Source organism: Stomoxys calcitrans, chromosome 1 (genome assembly GCF_963082655.1).
Source record: "Stomoxys calcitrans chromosome 1, idStoCalc2.1, whole genome shotgun sequence".
In the NCBI taxonomy this organism is placed as follows: domain Eukaryota; kingdom Metazoa; phylum Arthropoda; class Insecta; order Diptera; family Muscidae; genus Stomoxys; species Stomoxys calcitrans.
This window is the reverse complement of record NC_081552.1, coordinates 211656125-211676662: the sequence shown is the minus strand read 5'-3', so window position 1 is coordinate 211676662 and position 20538 is coordinate 211656125. Positions and strand designations below refer to the sequence as shown.

Genomic DNA, 20538 nt, shown 5'->3' with positions numbered 1-20538 from the left:
TTTGGCTTTGAAATTTAAACATTTAAAGTGTTTTTTTTTTTTTTTGTTTTGAGTTGAAAATTAAAATAAAACTTTTGTACGAACAAAATAAAAAATCAAAAAAAAAAAAATGGAAGAAATATAGCGAATTGAATCTGGGCCTTCGGCCACATAGGTTAACAATCTTACTGTGACCTAAGCGGTAAAATTACAACAATCACGTTGTCTATATCTAAAACGACAATAAAGTCTGGACCTGATGGTAGATGTGGAAATACCATACTAATCATAAATTGGGAAAGGATTGCTGAAGAGCAAAGCACTTTGAAATCTTTTCTGAGTTTAACTAATGGTTTAAACGGCCTGTTAAAACCATCTACGTAAGTAATATCGTAGACTAGCTGGTCGAGGCCCGCTCCACTGCTCCTTCTTTTACTTAATATGGAACAAAATTTTCCTTCGAATATTTATTTTCGACAATTAAAGAGCTTTTAGTAAAAAACCTTGCTACGAAAATAGTATTGGGTTGCCCAAAAAGTAATTGCGGATTTTTCATATAGTCGGCGTTGACCAATTTTTTCACAGCTTGTGACTCTGTAATTGCATTCTTTCTTCTGTCAGTTATCAGCTGTTACTTTTAGCTTGGTTTAGAAAAAAAGTGTAAAAAAGTATATTTGATTAAAGTTCATTCTAAGTTTTATTAAAAATGCATTTACTTTCTTTTAAAAAATCCGCAATTACTTTTTGTGCAACCCAATATATCGCCTGACAAACATTTTAACAATATAAGTGCCTTTATCTGAATCCCACATGATCTTTATTGGTCTACGAATTTAAGTTTGGATGTAAGTTGTACTCTATTCTTAAAATATTAAATTTATGGGTGTTTTCGGGAGTGAGGTGGTCCCCCAGACACTTGGCCCTAAAAAATATCAGCATCGTGCTCTTCTCTCAAATACCATTTATTTAAACCCCATTTTGAGAGGGAGGTTATAGGATGAGGCGTCCCCCAAACACATGGTCCCAAAATTAGTTATCAAATTCGTTTTCTAATCTCAAATACCTTTCATTTGAGCCACATATTGGCAGGTCGAAAAATGTTTACCCTTTGGGGGAGTGTTTTGGGAAAGGGGCGGTGCCCCAAATACATGCTCCCGCATTTGGATATCAGATTCGTATTCTCAATCCCATGGCAGCCGGTCGTACGTACCGGATTGATCCGATGGAGTCCTTCATCGGCAAGGGCTGCCGCCTCAGTGCACAACACACCGCTACGACAACAACAACAGATTCGTATTCTACTCGCAAATACCTTTATTTGGGCCCCATATTGCGATGGTCAATAAATAATTGCTGTTTGTGGGGTGTTTTGGGCAAGGGGTAGGCCCCCAGAAAATTGATTCCGAAAGTGGGTTTCAATTTCGTACTCTTCTTCCCAATACCTTTGATTTGATATCCACATTAACGTGGTCGGTTAATATGCCAGATTTAGGGGTGTTTTGGGGAGTGCCACTGAGCCCTGAAATCATATCAGCATCGTGCTCTACTCTCAAATATCATTTATTTGAACCCCATACTGTAATTGGCCTCAAAATTGGATATTAAATTCGTTTTCTAATCTCAAATACCTTTCATTCAAACCCCTTATTGCCAAGGTCAGCAAATATATCCGGTTTGGGGTATAGGCCCTAAAAGCTTTCAATATCAAGATCCACTTCCTTTAATACTTAAGTTGTGATGGTGAGCAAATACGTCCTACTTGGGGGTTGTTATGGTGGTGGTACGCTCCCGTAGGCAGTTGGTCCCAAAGGTTGATATCATATTCGTGGTCTACTCTCAAATACCTTTCATTTGAGCCCCATATTTCCATAGTTGGCAAACATGAACGATTTGGGGGATGGGGCGGACGTACAGTGACTTGGTCCTAAAAATTTATATCAGATTCGTGTTCTTCTCTAAAATACCTCTTATAACAGCCTCCTATTGCTATGGTCAGCAAATATGGCTTATATAGGTAGTGTTATGAGGGTGGGGTGGCCCCATGGAAACTTTTTCCCAAACATTGATATCAAATTCGTGCTCTACTCCTAAAGACCTTTCATTTGAGCCCCATATTGCTATGGTCGTAATTTGTCCTCTTTGAGGGGTATCTTTGGGGAGGGGCGGCCCCCCAAAACACTTGGCCACACATTTTGATATCAGATTCGTATTCTACACTCAAATACCTTTTATTTAAGCCCCATATTGCCATGGTCAGTAAATATGTCGTGTTTGAGGTGTGATTTGGGGAAGGGTTGGACCCCCAGAAACTTGGCCCCACATTTGTATATCAGATTCGTATTCTAATCGCAAATACCTTTCATTTGATTCCCATATTGCCATGGTCGGTAAATATGCCCGATTTAAGGATCTTTTGGGGGCGGGTGGTCCCCCTAACATTTAGTCCGACAATTGGGTATCAGATACGTTTTCTTATCCTAACTACCTTTCAGTTGAGTCCCATATTGTCGTGATTGTTCTAAATATATATTTGATAGGTTTTGGGGGTGCGGCGGCCCCGACATTTTACTGGTATCTTCCTCCCTACCCCTTTTCCCTTTTTTGTTTTTCTATCAACCAACACGCAGGGGATGTCCCCTATGAATGCAGTGCATTGCGTTGGCGAAAGAAAATTTGGAATTGGAGGCGGGGAAATGGACGTAGTGTTTATTGACATTTGTCTTTAATCTCTGGTTGTCAATGTGGGTGGGAAAAACATTAACCGGAAGTCAATTCCACAAACGGTTCGGGCGAAGTAAGAATTCTCTCTTTAATGCATTGTGCGGTCCACTGGCCAATCAATTACAAACGGCCGTGAGTTTCTGTAATGTCTAGTATCCCTGATAAACATTCTTACATCAGGAATAAGAAGGCGAATATCAGACGAACACACACACCATGAAAGTACCGATAGAACAGCGCCAAACAACCCACATTGCGACAATGTTCAGGGGCCAAAAGAGTTGGATACTCTACTGACCCCAATCAACGCCACCGCTGTCCTCTGTACACGGTCCAGTAGCTCCAGGGATGATTTGGAAGCTTCAGCCCATACATGTGAGTTGTACTCCATTTTCGGCCTAATGAAAGTGGTGTAGGTGTTAAGAAGATTAGACGGAGTGAAGTAATTCTTACACTTCAAACACATGTTTAGCCCAACGGACATGTCTTTGTATTTTCATGCACTGAACATCAAGAGCTTCTGATTGCTCAACATCTATACCGTTAATAGACAAAGAGGCGGCAGCCCTTTCCGATGAAGGACTCCATCGGCTCAATCCGGTGCGTACAACCGGCTTGTTGTTTTACAGTGTGTGTATTTTGTTTTCCAACTCTATTAAAGTTTTTTTGCCTCGAAATAAAATGTTTTTTTTATTGCTTTGCTTAGTTATTGCCCTTCTCTAGAACAATCCGTATTTTCCTTTTGCTGTCATATAAGCTCTTTTATTCTGTCTGATTTTCTCTCTCTCTCTCCTCTGTTACATTGACACGCAATTTGGCTTGTGTAATACCCACACCCTTTGCTTTGCCACACACAATACCACAATCTTTAGTTTTTTGCCAAATTTCTTCGCGATCGGTCGCGTCCGTGTAAAAGGCAACGAAATTGTCCAATATTTGTGACATTTTATTAGCTATGGTGTTTATTTTCATAAATGTTCCATATTGTGCCATTTTTATATAAGAAAATGATCAAATTTGAGTAAAACATAACTTTAAATAGCTTAAATAAAAATATGAACTTTTCTTGCAGTTCATTCGAGTTGTGTGCAAATTCGAGAATCGAGTGCCAAGTGAAATGATATCCCCGTTAAGTTTTCGTCGTTTAGGTATTTTGTATGTGTTGTGCGAGTTGTCATTCGGAGAAAATATATGTGTGTGTATGAATGTATTTGCTGTTCCGGGTAAACTACTGATGCAAAATTTTAAAGCAATGGAATACAAAACTATTCAGCTTCTAAAAAATATTAAAGTTTGCAGCATTCAAGCTTAAAGGTTTAAAAATGAGAAAAATGGCTCCCTGTTGTGTGAAAAATATTTGTTTTGGTGATTTTGCTGCTAGCAAATAAGACAAGTGCCGTCATACGGTATTGCCGTAAAGTGTTCAAGGAGCATTTGTATGCGGTGTGTTGTGCAATTATAAGTTATGTGTTAATGTGAGTCGGCACATTGGAAAAAATAATGGGCATATTTGCCGTCTCGAGTAAAATCAAAATTCAATACAGTTAGAAAGAAGCATTAAAGATTTCCATATACATACTTTAAGGATCTCAAAAATTGTTTCGATAATTTTGTTGGTGACAAATATACAAAAAAAAAGTGTAGTGTTGTCATATGATATTCCCGTTAATTGTTTGATGTCTGAGCAAATGTGTGTGTTAGGGCGCCCACATCCCTGCAAACATTTTCTATCGCTCGAGTCACTAAATTGACACACAAGGATATTGAAAACAATCTCAGCTGATATCTCTGAATATAATCATTATTTAGTTACCCCAACAAGTGATTTTTTAAAGAAATATGAGTTTCTTGAAGCAGTGGTTTTTAGATAATCGTTTTTTACATTAGAATGCCTTCATTTAAAAAAAAAAATTATTAAAAATATAAATAAAAATGCAAATTTATTTAAAACTAAAAAAAAAAATCAATGCCAATTGGTTTCAGCTGGACAAAAAAAATACAACTATGACATGAAACAGCCAAGGAGGAAAAGTAACACAAATACAGGTAAAAAAAAACTTACATTTATTTACAATCTTCGCATGTGTATTCCACCTTAAGGCTCTATTACATTAAATTGCTCCAAGTGTTCCAGCCACAAATTCCGCCTATGTTCGTTGACTACCCTGTTTATTTTCAAATTCAGCTCGCTGATGGGTTAGTGGGGTCCATACAACAATTCCCATCACTCTCGTCTGCGAGTACCACTGCCTGCGCCGGGAAATTGGGCAGCACTTGGGATATTCGACCCGCTGCTGCGGTAATGGTGTATCGGAATTTGCTCTCGGAAGCGGCAATTGGTATACTCTCTGAAGCCAGCCCAATCGGCCTTCTTCTGATTGATAAATGCCCGGCGCTCAGAGGTTATGAAGTCGGGTGGTCCCCTAGAACCAGACGATTATGGCCAGATAGTATCCCACCTCTGTCGGGGTTGTAAGCCTGGCCATTAATTGGGAAACATCTACCAACCGGCGGTATGTACTCGTTGTATATACCGGCGGTATATACTCGTTGTCTAACTCGGTAGTACCGGACCTGACTTCTATCCCCATGCACACCATGTAGGGTCACTAGTGCCAGGCTCAGGCGAGATGGGTCTATATTGCACGGAATGGTGTATCACGAAGGCCAATTCCCCACCTCCATTCCTTGGGCGATCCTTACGTAGCACATTGTATCCGTGACAACTGTGCAAGCTGCAGGTGTTGGTCAGCTTTGTCTCCTGGATCGCTGCGACCAATATGTTCTTCCGATTCATAAAATCCACAATCATGGCAATATTGGGAGGGGTCAAGAAGGCGACGACGACGACGCTTGTGACCCACTGCTGGCTATGTTCGCACAGCACCTTGCGACATGGCCAGTATGACTATACTCCCGTAGTGAAGTGAGGCCAGAGCAAGATCGGAAATGTACCCACTTCATGCACCGGTTACACCTCACCGACACCGACCAATGATGGAAGCGGTTCTGGCAAACCGAACAGAACCAGGTTCGGGGGTTCTTTTCAATCCCGGCACGGACCAGAAGCTTGCGGAGAAGGCACTCCGCAACGAAAAAAGACGAACACGTGCACTAAGCCGGCAGCCCTTGCCGATGAAGGATTCCATCGGGTCACACCGGTGCGTACAACCGGCTGCCATAGGATTGCGGCATCTTTCTTCTTCTGTTCTTGTGGTATCACAATGGACGAAAACGTCTAAGTGAATCTGATGGCAGACTGCCACTTAAACCAAACAACCTAACGAATTTTCTTGAAAATGTGGCAACATTATCGGAGAGAAATTTGATAAGAGAAGAGAATTTTGAGAGCGACGCTGCCAAAATAGAATAGAATCTATTTCAGCCTCATGACGCTAGACGCGGCGGTTTTTAGCTTTCCCATATAAAATGCATGTAAAACAACTTGACGCAGACTCTTTGGTTGGGTTTAGACTCTAACGGTCTGATGCCTACTCCTCAAAGGCTTTAAAATGTTTGCGTAATAGGTAGTACTTTAAATAGAATTTCTTTTTCCATAAAAATTTGAAACACAGTTTCGTTGTACATTCACATGTAGTTTTTTTTGTTTGTTTTATTTTTTCATATCATTAAATTACACATGACATTAAGTTTTTGTTTTTTTTTTTAAGAGAACGTAAAATAGCTTATCAATCTTATATTTTTTATATAATTTTTTTAATTATCACCATTTAATATACATATATAGTGTTCGGTATCTTTCTGGTTCTTTTAATAGTTTTGTTTTATAATTTAACAATATATAAATAGTTATGTATTCGTATGTAAGTCTGGTCTTTTGGTTTCTTTATCATCGGTCTTCCCTATCAATAAAATTGCCAATCGCATAATTAACAAATTTTTATAACCACACATTAAAGAGTTTAAAGATGTTGTTCCTTAAGTGGAGATGTTTTTCTTTTTTTTAATTTCAAAATTGTTCTAATAAGATGTTCATAAAAATGGTTTTTTTGCTGTTGTTATAATGATGTGAATATGTATGGACAAAAATGTGAAAACTTTGTTTCTTTTTAGCTTTGGTTTAAATTTTTACACTGTGGTTCATATGAACAAAAGTTGGGTATAATACAGAATAAAAGTTGATATTTATAGGTAGTAGTGTAGTAGACTGCAAGGATAACTCGCTTTCTTCGCCAGTAGATAGAGAAAGTAGAGTGAGCGCTGGAAAACTCTCATCCCTAAAAATTGCAGGGAACTAATAAAGTTATTCCGGTCATGCTACAACGATCAGGCCACCAAGATATACCAAATTGCATGCCCACAATACAGATCTTCAAATTTTGATGCCATATTTGTATATGGGTCTTCGCTATACCTTTCATTTAAGTCTCATATTGTTGAAATCGGTCTATGTGTCCGCCAGACATCTTTACCGCGATTTACCACTTCCATCGCCTAGCATATCCAAGTCAATGCTATTTTGACCCGTCTTACACCATAATTGAAGCAGAGCCTCTCTTGTTTGGCGCAGAACTTCTAGCTAAGGGCCATGAAGATATAATATACGACTTTGGAGGGTGGTTTCTGATGATTTGGTTGGCTGCTGCGAAAACAGTCCAATTGATACTTCCTATTGTCTAGAAATATATTGGATCTTCGTCTCCTGTTAAAGTTGGTCCATATGAGAACTGAGAAGACCGCATACCGCCATTATTATAGCAGAATTTTAGCAGGTTTGAATCTTACTCCACTGCGTGTCGTTCAGTTGGCTAGTCTACATAGGGGCTGTATAGTTTATCATAGTTTATATGTGGTCAATAAGGTTTCCTAGTCTTCAGCTTAGGTTAGGTTGAAAAAAGGATTAGGCTGTTAATCCACCCCTTGGCACTATGGACATACATTCTTAGTAACGCCGGCAAGTGACTTGACGATCTTGTTTTCGCAAATTGTATTTGCAAGTGTGGAGGGTGTTGAAGACTTTGTCTCCTGATGACTTTAGTCATAGGCGCTGTATGCGTGTCCCTCACTTGCAAACAAAATTCACATTTTTTTTAGACTTGTGGAATATAAACAATCGGAAGATACTAGGATTGCTCAAGCGGTCTAGGTAGACAAACGTTTGAAACTAAAAAGTTTTCGAAATATTAGTCGAACACCCCAACTTTTACAGCCCCAAATTCCGCCACTTAAGAACAAAATTTTAATTGCTTTACATTCTTGGAAAGTGTGTGATGCCACGAACAGGCTTTCAGGGTGGAGATGATTGTGCCTTCTGCAAGTTTATAAATATTAGAGATACTGAAAGTGTCACCTAGTATGGATGGTATGACTGGATAGATGTGTAAAAGAATTTGGAAGGCTATAACAGATCATGTTGAATCGATTCTTACCCATACGAGGTTATTTCATTCGTACATGGAAACGTGTTCGAATCGTAGTCCTTCTGAAGTCGCCGCCTCATCGATTGAGTAACAATCCAAGATCAGCCCCCTCCTCGTGCTTGCAAAATATTAGAGATACTGAAAGTGTTTCCTAGTATGGATGAGCACTTGGAGAAAAGGAGCCGAGACTTGGCTCCTTTTCTCCTGTCCGCCCTCCAATTTGAGACGTCCATCTTCTTTCATGTTGTGGCCACATTTCTCTCCAGGAGCAAATTTTTTCTATAAAATGCCATATTCGACTAATAGCTTAAGATTAAGGAGAAGAGCTTTCCGGTGACGAGGACGCAAAAGGCGACGATGCCGAAGATCGGAAATGTACCCACTCCATGCAACGGTTACACCTCACCGATACCGAATGATGTGGGAGGCGGGTCTGGCAAACCGAACAGAACCAGGGTCCAGTGTTCTTTTCAATCCCGGCACGGACCAGAAGCGTGCGGAGAAGGCACACTCTGTACCTCTCCCATGACAAAAAAAGTACGAATACGTACACTGGGGCAGCAACCCTTGCCGACGAAAATTTCATCGGGTCAATTTGGTGCGTACCATCGTCCGCCATGGGATTGAAGTGATAGGACGATCCTCACTGCTATCAGCCGTGCCAAATTATTTGAAGACATTGCCAACACGTCCCTACAGCCAGGCCTAGAACGCTGGGTCACGAATTATCACCGTAGAGTGAAACAGGGAGTTCCCCAAGGCGGAGTGATATCTCCGGCACTGTTTAACCTCTATCTATCCTCCATTCCTCTACCCATCCTCTATTCCAAATCCCATTGGAGTCCAAATAGTAGTAGTCTTTTGGCTACGAGGCCTGACCGGAAAATTTTTAGCTTCAACCTGACAACGGGTAGGCCACATAAAGTAGTAACATGGTGGCTATGGTTTGAATCCAAATCGAGAGATCGGTCTATATGGCAGCTATATCCAACTATGGTCCGATCTAGACGATATTCAACAAACAAGTGTAGAGGTCTATCAAATCGCACTGTTTTAAATTTCATCCAAATCGGATGAAAAATGCTCCGATCTCTCTATATGCTAGACCGATCTCTCTATATCGAGAGATCGGTCTATATGGCTGCTATATATCCGATCTGCATTATATTCAACGAAAAGGTTTAGAGGAATACCGGAACTCGCTGTGCCAAATTTCATCGATATAGCATGAAAAATGCTCCTTTTATAGGCTGATTACACTATACCGGGAGATCGGTATATATGGCAGCTATATAGAAATATGGTCCGATCTGTGCCACATTTGACAGGAATGGGTTTCATCGAATTCGGGTAATAAATGGATCTTTTATGGCCTCAATATAATATATCGGGAGATCGGGTGGTCGGTCTATAGGGCAGCTATGTCCAAATATAATCCGATCTAAACCGCACTCACTGTGCCAAATTTCATCGAAATAGGACGAAAAATGCTCCTTTGATAGGCTGATTACACTATACCGGGAAATCGGGATATATGGCAGCTATATCCAAAACCGTAGCCACGGCCACCGTATGGCAGAGGTTAGCATGTCCGCCTATGACGCTGAACGCCTGGGATCGAATTCTGGCGAGACCATCAAAAAATTTATTTTTCCCTCCCGATGCTGGCAACATTTGTGAGGTACTATGCCATGTAAAACTTCTCTCCGAAGAGGTGTCGCATTGGGGCACGCCGTTCGGACTCGGCTATAAAAAGGAGGGCCCTTATCATTGAACCTAAACATGAATCGGACTGCACTCATTGGTATGAAGTTTGCCACTGTTCCTTAGTGGAATAAAAAATTTCATTTTTACCAGACTGAACGACTCCACGCTGGCTAGTCAGTCAGCCGCAGCAGCGAACATACGCAGGAGAGAATATTTTGTTTTGGACTAGCGCTGCCGTGGTGAATTGGAAGTAGGTTGCCATGAGCATGACCATATAAAAGAAAGGCAAGGACAGGCATAGGAAAGGAGAAATAAATCTTCGGTGTGCAGGCAGACATCAGGAAGCTGGACAAATATAGGTGAGTAGACAGTGCGAACACGAATCCGATATATATTTTCAAGGCCAACTCACTGAGTGGCCGCCCATCCCCCAAAAACCCACCAAACCGGTCATCTTTGCCGACTATGGAAATGTGGAGCTCAAATTAAAGGTATTTGGGAGTAGACCACTTATCTGATATCAACATTAGGGACCAATTGTCTAGGGGACGTCCCACCACCATAACAACCCCCAAATAGGACGTATTTTCTCACCAAGACAATTTGGGTCTTAAAGAGAATGGAACTAAATATTTATAGTTTTTAGGACCATTACTCCAAACCGGACATATTTGCTGACTTTTGCAATAAGGAATTTAAATGAGATTAGAGAACGAATTTGATATCCAATTTTAAGGGCAATGGCAATATGGGGTTCAAATAAATGATATATAGATATATGAGAATAGAGCACGCACGTTGCTGATATATTTTCCAGGCTTAGTGTTTGGGGGACCAACCCAATCCCCAAAACACCCCTAAATCGGGCATATTTACCGACCATGTCCACATTGGCTCAAATGAAAGGTATTGGGGGGTAGAGCAAGAATTGATACCCACTTTCGGGACCAATTTTCTGGGGGTCTACCCCTTTCCCATAATACCCCACAAACAGCAATTTTTTACTGACCATCGCAATATGGGGCTCAAATAAAGGACTTTGGGAGTAGAATACGAATCTGATATTCAAATGTAGGACCAAGGGCATCATCCCTTCCCCAAAACACCCCCCAAAAGGTAAAAATTTTTCAACCATGCCAATGTGTGGCTCTAAAGAAAGGTATATGAGATTAGAAAACGAATTTGATATCCTATTTTGGGCTCATGTGTTTGGGGGACGCCTCATCTTGTAAACTCCCCTAAACCAATGGTAATATGGGGTTTAAGTAAATGGTATTTGAAAGAAGAGCACGATGCACGATATTTTTTCAGCGCCAAGTGTCTGTCATGAGAATATCGGGCTGAAATAAAGTATTTTAAGAATGGAGTACACCTTACATCCAAACTTAAATTCGTAGACTAATAAAGATCATATGGGATTCAGATAAAGCGACATACTATTACCATGCTACGAAAATAGTATGTCGCTTTATCTGAATCCCATATGATCTTTATCAGTCTACGAATTTAAGTTTGGATGTAAGGTATCTCCATTCTTAAAATACTTTATTTCCCAGGTCCCCCAGACACTTGGCCCTGAAAAATATCAGCATCGTGCTCTTCTTTCAAATACCATTTATTTAAACCCCATATTAGCATTGGTTTAGGGGAGTTTACACGATGAGGCGTCCCCCAAACACATGACCCCAAAATAGGATATCAAATTCGTTTTCACTAAAAGCTCTTTAATTGTCGAAAATAAATATTCCAAGGAAAATTTTGTTCCATATAAAGTAAAAGAAGGCGCAGCGGAGCGGACCCGGGTCAGCTATTTTTTTTTTTATAAAAATGTTGTCTTTAGAAGAAATTTTGTCTTTAAAACATAATTTCGAAGGGGTGCGAGCCGTGCTGAAGTTTTGTCATAAGAGAATTTAACGCTGAAATTTTAAATTTTTTGTAGAAAAAAATTGTATTAAAATTTTATTTTTACTAAGAGTTTTATTGCAATTTCGTCCTTAAAAAAAATAATTTTAAGGCGGCACTAAAAATATGAAATTTTGTCGTTATAAGAAAAGTTAATGACATTTTTTGTTTAGAATAAAATCTTTGGACAAAATCATGGGTGGGGGGCTCGGTCCCGAGATTTATGCCCACGATATCTGCAAAATTATAAACACCCAACTTTTTGGTACAAATGGGTAAATACCCGGGTATTTACCCATTTTACCGGGTAACTACTTTTTGGGTATTTACCCATCGCCCATCTCTAGTCATAGCCAATTAAAGTTAAGTATCAGCGTATTCCAATGGCCTAAAATGTCTTAGTGAGTGTAATTGTAGCCTACAGGACACCTTGCTTATAGGTGCTGCAAGACTCTACGATTCATTTGAAATATTCCACTGCCTATAAACAGCACATTGTTTTTCTTTTGTATTATAACTTTCTTTATTTATGTATATGAACCACAGTGTTGTATTCATTTTTCTTATTCAAATATAATTAGTTATATGGTAGTATTCACTTTGGATTTTATATAGTTGACTTGTTAGAATTCATTAACTACATTGCACTAAATTAACAAAAAAAAAAAAACTAAAAAAAAATAAAACGACAACATAAATTAGACTAAAAATGATTTATGTATGTTAGGTTGTATATCAGGATTCACTGAATAAGATTAAAGCCAAGCGATCAGTCGACATACAATTTTCTTTAATTTTTAACAGTTGTTGGCATTGAGGATGTCAACTTGCTCTCTTTTTACATGCATTATTGGTTCATGGGCAAAATTTGCATTTTTTCTTTGTTTACGTTTTCTCCTATTTGATGTCATATTCAATCGGCAGATTTGTTAATGGGGCCTGTCCACGTTATGTTTTCGCAAGTGACCTAACCTTCGATTAGTGAATCCTGGTTGTATATTAAGAATAGGTAGGCTGAACATGAATGCACTTATTTTGTATTGTTTGTTGTTGTTGATTTTTTGCAATTTTTGTTACCTTATCAAAGGAGGGACTGGGTTGGTTAGTTGGTTTGCTTGGTTTTGCATGTTGTTGTTTACTTATTTTTACTTCTCTCATTTATAATTTTTGGTGTATTAGGTGTTCTTTCCATCATCATTGCTACATTTAAAAACTTATCACTTAATAAAAATTATGTTTGTTCTGTGTTGTTTTTTTTTTATTTGTTGTGTTGCATGTGAGGGGAGGGGGGCGGGGAGGCATTACAACACAATTTGAATGTTTTCTTGTTCTTTGTTTGATAAATGGAATAGTTTTCTTCATCTTCGCTCTTTCTCTGCTCTCTCGTTCTCTTGTTTGAACTCAATAAAAGTCTCTTCGAAAAACCTCTTCGGCGTCACAAATATATAGACTAATATTTAAATAAATTCTATTTAAAAGAAATGTGTACATGAAAACATTTACACTCACATTAGCAGTTGTTTTACATAAGAAAAATTATGTAAATTATTATTATTTTTTTGTAAAACAAAAAAAAATTATATATATATATATAAAATTAAACAAAAAGAAACCAAACTAAGTGAGTAACTTGTTAAATTAGCTTAACTTAAATAAAGAGAACTTACTTCGGCTAGATGCAAATACAATTATGATTCAATTAGCCCTGGAGTCTAAGGCATAGTTTAATCATAAGACCGACGCGCTAGTCCATCGAAAAAATAACAACAATATAGCATTTTAAGAAAAAAAAACTCTTAATTAAAAACAATAAATAAAATTAATAAAAAAAGAGTCGAGTGCCACTGCTAAATATAAAAAATATATTGACCTCAATCAATATTCGCAACCATTCATATAGTTAATGCAATAAATTAAACTAATTTAAAACATCACCAAGTGACTCTTTAAGCGATTGCAAGATTTGAAATTGTTGTTCGATTTTGAGGTTATAAATCTGTAAAAAAAGAAGAAGAAAAAAGTTAGTACGAGTTTCTCGTAGGCAAAATAAAGTTTGTGTTAGCTAAAGGGAACATTAATTTCTCATGGAAATAAACCTCCTGTTAAGCTGAGTATTCCGTTCAGATTTTTGAGCGGAATGCTGTCAAACTCCATATAAAAAAAGGCCGACGGCGGAACGTTGGCTAAAAATAGGTGGAAAAGCAGTACTCTTATAGTGATAATTTATAGCAATTTCTCACCTAATATTTTTGCTAAAGAATTCATCTACAACTAGAAAATGCTTAACCAAACACTTAAACCTCTATGCCAAAACAATTTTTTGAAGACCTATATGACCCGTTTTTAAAACGGCATTGCAGTGAACTTGTCATAGATAGGTGATACAAACTAATACCAGAATTAGCCCCTACCAAAAGCTTGTCGAAACAGAAGTCCCCATGTTCAAATTATATTTCAGATCGGAGAAATTTGGTCACAAAAGTTATATGTGAATTGAACATAATGTTCAGCTCATAAACTTTATAGGACCGAATGTCACAAATGTGCAAATGCCATAAAAAAAACCTTTTTATTCAAATTTGGGGAAATTTGGACTTAAGATTTGCTCCTCTCTCATAGGTTCAACAGTAAAAAACGTCTAAGATTTCTTAAAAAATAATCCCATATCCTCAAATAGTTTGGCATGGCTGACCTTGTCGAATGCCTTCGATAGGTCCAGTGCCACGAGAACCGTTCTATCACATGGCCAGGGTTGATTGAAGAAACGGCAAATGTGTGCGGTGAAATTTATGCTGATGGTCGGCGAATGCAAATTCTTCAACGAGGGTCGGGTGGAGTAGTCCCTCAAGCATCTTGGCTACTGGTGAGAAAAGGGAGATCGGTCTGTACGATTCCCCCAAACTCGGGTCGGGAGAAGTAGTCCCTCAAGCATCTTGGCTACTGGTGAGAAAAGGGAAATCAGTCTGTACGACTCCCCCACAAAATCGGGTCGTTCCCAGGCTTCAGTAGCGGTATTACTCTGCGCATTTTTCAGACATCGGGAACTTTAAGAGTGTTCAAAGACAGGTTGAAACAATAGTAAGGTACTAAACTCTAGGTAAATACAGATTCTTCAGCATCAATGTAGAGATTCCATCGGGGCCCAACGCCTTGGATGATTTGGCGCCGACATTCGTAACTTCGCCCGCGGCAAATTGTGATAGATGTCCATTGGCTCGAAGACCACGGATACGGCGAATGGCTCTCCTCCCTGCCCTGTCTTTCTCGGGATGCACAATAAATTGCCGGTTGAACAACCTGGCTCATCTCTTCGGATCAATCACGGTTACTTCGCCAAAAGTGACTGAGGTCCTGTCATCCCGTCTACCGGCTTTCGTGTGAGTGACTTAACAGTAGACCCCAACTTGCCTCAAACGATGCCCAAGTTACATTGCTCCAAGTGTTCAAGCCACAAATTCCAGATTCAGCTCACTGATTCTGGGGTCAATGGGGTCCATACAACTAATCCCATTACGCTCGTCTGCGAGTACCACTGCCTGTGCCAGGAAATTGGGCCGAACTTGGGGTATTCGACCGGCTGGTATAAAGCGAAGTGTATCATTTTAACAAATCAACAATCGACCACAAATTCCAGATTCAGCTCACTGATTCTGATGTCAGTGGGGTCCATACAACGTATCGCATTACACTCGTCTGCGAGTACCACTGCCTGTGCCAGGAAATTGGGCTGCACTTGGGGTATTCGACCGGCTGGTATAAAGCGAAGTGTATCATTTTTACAACTCAACAATCGACCGGCTGGCATAAAGCTGCGAGACATCATTAGGATGTCTCGGAATTTCCTCTCGCCACCCCCATCGGATATGCAACTAGCATATCCGAGGGGGGTGGCAGTTCACTGAAGCGGCGATTGGTGTACTATCTGAAGCCAGCGCAATCGGTCTTTTTCTGGTTGATAAACGTCCGGCGCTCAGAGGTTATGAAGTCAGGTGGTCGGTCGATGGTGAGAATTATGGGGAGGTGGTCAGACCCCAAAGCGATGACGTCTTGCCAGAATACGTCACTCAGGAGATCAGGGGATGCAACGAAAATGTCTGGCGAGCTGCCTCATTCATCGTACAAAACGAGGAGCCTCCAATCTGCTCTACCAAAGCCATGCCACGCTGGTTGTTATCTAGAGGAGAATGCCATGAAATGTGATAACCATTAAAGTCCCATAGAACCAGACGATTATGGCCAAATGGTAACCCACTTATGTCGGGGTTGTAAGCTTGGTCATTAATTGGCACACAACTACCAACCGGCGGTATGTACACGTTGTTTGGATATATCTTGGCAATACCGGACCTGACTGCTATCTTCATGCACTCCATGTAGGGGTCACTAGCGCCAGGCTCAGGCGAGATGAGTCTATATTGCACTGAATGGTGTATCAAGAAGGCCAATCCCCCACCTCCATTCCTTGAGCAATCCTTACGTAGCACATTGTATCCGTGACAACTGTGCAGGTGTTGGTCTGCTTGGTCTCCTGGATCGCTGCGACCAATATGTTCTTCCGACTCATAAAATTCACAATCTCGTCGATCTTGCCACAGAGACCGTTGCAGTTGAGTTGTAAAAATGATACACTTCCCGGCACTGGCGTGGCAAATTGGGGCTGGGATGCTACTGTTGGGTATATTGCCGCACGAGAGAGATCGGGGGGTCTCATAGTCCGACGATGAGGACACTGAAGGCAACGACGACGACGCTTGTGATCCACTGCTGTTTCTGTTCGTACAGCATCTTGCAACATATTCAGTATGACTATACTCCCGTAGCTATGTAAAGCCAGAGAGTTACATCTCACCGACACCGATCGATGATGGAGGCGGTTCTGGCAAACCGAACAGAACCAGGGTCCGGGGTCTTTTCAATCCCGGCACTGACCAGAAGCGTGCGGAGAAGGTACTCCGGGATGTACCTCTCCCATGATGAAAACAAGACGAACACGTCATCATACATTGTTGTGATTGTTGTTCCCTACAATATCTTCGTTGTTCCTTGTTGTTATTCTCTTACTCGTAATAATGTCTATTGTGTTTCTTTCGTTTGGCTGCACCCCAACTTAAATGTTCAATAGATGTAAGTGTATGGGTTTGCGTGTATGCGTTTTGCCAAAAGCTGACCAGCTTTGATCATGTTATGTATGTGTGTTTGTCTTTGCCAAAGCTGGTCAAGAGAGGACCTATCGCGTAGTTACCAGATTGAGTATTCACGAAACATCGGGTTGGCCAGCAAAAGGTATATAACGCAGTGGCGTAACGCAACACATGTCCGTCTTATCTGAGAACGCGTATTGTAAACGTATCAGCAAACAGAAGTTGTAAAGCAAATAAGTAGATCAATATATCATTGTTAAGTAAAGTAATTGTAACTGTGTTTCTGTTTGTTTCTCTTTCGAGGCGGGCTCAATGATCGGAGATTTTCTTTGCAAATGGTAAAGGAAAGCCAGAAATTGCAACACCCACCAACCACTATGGGACGCGTTTCATCTTTGGTTAGAAGACTTTTCAGCCATATTAGGTGTGATGGCTTCAAGGGCCGTGCGTTGGTATGTTGTATTTGAATCGTATTAATTGCGAAAGCGCCCTTATAATACAATTGCCACATTAACACGCTCGACAGCCATGTCTATTAGCTTTACTTTTTTTGTGACAATTACACTGCTTCCGTGGTACACACGATTCTGTGCAACTGTTGTTTTTTATTGTAAGTTAAACGTCTACAGTAAAAAAGTAACAGAAATTTCAAATGTACTGTACTTTTAAATGTATTGTATTACAAAAGTACTGTATTTTTAAATCAACCTTTTCGATGTACTGTATTTAAATTTATAATGTATGGTTGCCCAAAATGTAATTGCGGATTTTTTAAAAGAAAGTAAATGCATTTTTAATAAAACTTAGAATGAACTTTAATCAAATATACTTTTTTACACTTTTTTCTAAAGCAAGCTAAAAGTAACAGCTGATAACTGACAGAAGAAAGAATGCAATTACAGAGTCACAAGTTGTGAAAAAATTTGTCAACGCCGACTATATGAAAAATCCGCCATTACTTTTTGGGCAACCCAATATTTTCAAATGTACTGTATGTTTACTGTCTTTTCAATGCAAGCAGAGCTACTACTAACAGATCATCACATCGATGTGTAATAAATAATATAGGAACATTAGTCCACCATTCCATCCCATGATAATGGGGGGTATAAAAATTACCTGTAACCATCATATTTCAATTTTAGAAATATTACCCAATGACTACTACTATATTCTTCAATATTCAATTCGCTTATGGTCCGAATAGAACAAAATAAAACAAAATTTTATAAAAACAAAAGCGCACTTACCTGTGTTAAGAGCTTAGCTGGAGATGGTGTTCTTATGAAACTAGAAATGTATACATTCACAAATGTGGCCATTAAAAACTGGCAATCAAAACGATCCATAATACCACCATGGCCGGGAATCACATCACCAAAGTCCTGAAACAATAGTATGGGTCATATGCAACGCCTACATTTGCACATTAACTCAAAATTTTTAAATACCTTAATTTTAAATGCCCTCTTGAAGCCGGAAGCAAAGAAACCACCGAATGGACCAATAATTGAACTGAACAAACTCAATGAAATTGAATGCCATACAAAGGGATACATTCTGAAAGATTTTCCAATACCAAACTACAAGAAAAACGGAAAAATTAAGTAAGTGAAATTTCCAATTTGCTTTTTCGAGATTTACTCACCACACTCAAACTGTATTCCTGGGGTGTAAACAAATAGCTGGGCTCACAATTCATGGACATGCTTCCCAATTCTTCCGAGTATACAATGGGGCATACAAAATATTGGAAATTACACAAAATGTATGAGAAAATAAGACCAAAGATCACCGTGGCGAAACCACCACCAATAAAACCTTCCCAGGTTTTCTTGGGGCTCAGTTTAATCAGAGGTGTTTTGCCAAAGAAGAACCCAAACATATATGCCATAACATCGTTGCACACTATCATGGAAACTGGAACAATGAACCAAATGAGACCTGAAAAAATTAGAAAGTTGGTTTTGTGTATCAGAAAAATTTTAAAAGAAGTTTTCACACTATCCGCAAAATACTGACCTTCAAAAATATTTTGTATGATCAAATAACTTTGGGTGACAACAATCAACAGGGACACATGGGTCCAGGCAAAAAGACTGAACTGTCTTAAATAGTACTTCTTGACCAGCGATAAGACGAACCAAACAAAGCCAATGCAATATAGGGCAAATGAAAGGAAACGATGGTAGGTGACCATAAATTTCAGGTATTCCTATAAAGAGCAGCAAACATAGAACAGAGGTGAGATTAATGCACAAAGAACATCAAGCAAAAAATCTTATTAGCCACACATACCACTCGGTTAATGGCAACTCCAAAATAGTCAACCAGATTTTCGCCATAGAAGAAGTAATTGGAAGTGAGAAGGAAGTACCATGACAAACTACGGAACCAGGGTAGGCCATTAATACGATAGACATGATAACCAATGGAAATGATTTCTTCGAAACATTTTACTTGTACCAATAGCGTCTGCAAAAAAAGAAAGAAAAATTAAAATCGAAATTTTTGAACTGTTTATAGAAACATACCGTAATCATCAAGGCCAACGGTCCTCCATAGATGATTAGGCAAAAACCACATATCATAATCCATGTGAATATACCTCGTATAACCCAATTTTTCCATCTACAAATAGAAAATAAACAAGAAAATGATTAAGAAATAAAATCGGAACTCAATGTTCAGGCCATGAACATTGAGTTCCGATCTGTGTGGTGTTCGTTGACGTCAAGAGAATCTTAGCTGTGAGCTAACGGGCGCGTCCACAGGTTAGGTTAGGTTTAAGTGGCATTCTGCCACCAGACTCACTTAGACGTTTTCGTCTATTGTGATACCACAGGAACAGAAGAAGGAAGATGCCTCCAAGTTCCTGCTGTTGAACCATCCAGATCGCTTTAAAAAGCCTAATAACTTGCGAATGTTCACATCCTCCAAATCAGACAGGAATGTCTGATGTGGAACTCCTTCTGACTGCTAGTGCGGGACACACACACAGAAGGTGTTCTTTAGTCTCTTCTTCTTCGATGTCCTCACAGCATCTACAAAAGTCATTGCTGGCAACCTTCAGACGTCAGCATGTTTCCGATTAGGCAGTGACCTGTCATGACGGACACAATGACAGCAAAGCAGTAGACCTCTTCAAGTCTAGATTAGGTCACATAGTTTTGGAATGCTCACAGCCCCCTCTTTGTGACCATCTTTCATTCGTGGTCCTGAAAACGTAGCTTACATGTCGCTAGAGGCATACCCACAGATTAGAGTATCCCTGGAATGTGTAGGGTATCTCTGTGGCCCGGCACCCAGAACAGGTGAATTTTGAACTGTTCAGCCTTCTCGTTGAGAGATCTGCGTCAGTTGAGGTCGGTTTTTGTGTTCAGAATAACGTTCTCCCGGGATTTAATGCATGCCTGGTTGTCTGAGAAGATATTTATGCCAATCGTCGTGATGACATTATGTCTTAGCCATTCCACCACTTCCTTAATTGCAAGGATCTCTGCTTGATACACAAAGCAGTGGTCGGGTAGCCTTTTCGATATGACCAGTTCTAGATCTTTAGAGTACACCCCAAAGCCCATCTGGTCTTTTAGTTTGAAACCTTCGTATAGAAGTCTATGTAACTTCTGTTACCAGGGATATCGTAGTTCCAATCGGTTCTATCAGAAATAGTGGTACAGTAATTTTTATCAAAAAGCGGCTCAGAT

The 20538-nt window shown here is 39.6% G+C and overlaps 2 protein-coding genes across 5 annotated transcripts in view; one reads left to right on the top strand and one right to left on the bottom strand.

Moving 5' to 3' along the window:
- Positions 1-4667: 4667 nt before the first annotated feature.
- Positions 4668-20538, top strand: part of LOC106086256 (mucin-2) — a 177185-nt gene continuing 161314 nt past the window's right edge. Inside the window, exon 1 of the mRNA XM_013250860.2 lies at positions 4668-4746. The gene's annotated coding sequence lies outside the window, so the exon portion shown is untranslated. The remainder of the gene's footprint in view (positions 4747-20538) is intronic.
- The window catches only part of LOC106086009 (phosphatidate cytidylyltransferase, photoreceptor-specific), a 43557-nt gene continuing 29299 nt past the window's right edge, over positions 6281-20538 (bottom strand). For all 4 annotated transcript variants that reach the window (XM_059371061.1, XM_059371053.1, XM_059371059.1 and 1 more), the window contains 7 exons: positions 19366-19462; positions 19130-19306; positions 18854-19046; positions 18480-18775; positions 18283-18414; positions 18082-18216; positions 6281-13686 (listed from right to left, as the gene is read on the bottom strand). In XM_059371061.1, the coding sequence (XP_059227044.1) occupies positions 13609-13686; positions 18082-18216; positions 18283-18414; positions 18480-18775; positions 18854-19046; positions 19130-19306; positions 19366-19462 (1108 nt within the window). In that variant the 3' untranslated portion in view covers positions 6281-13608. The remainder of the gene's footprint in view (positions 13687-18081; positions 18217-18282; positions 18415-18479; positions 18776-18853; positions 19047-19129; positions 19307-19365; positions 19463-20538) is intronic.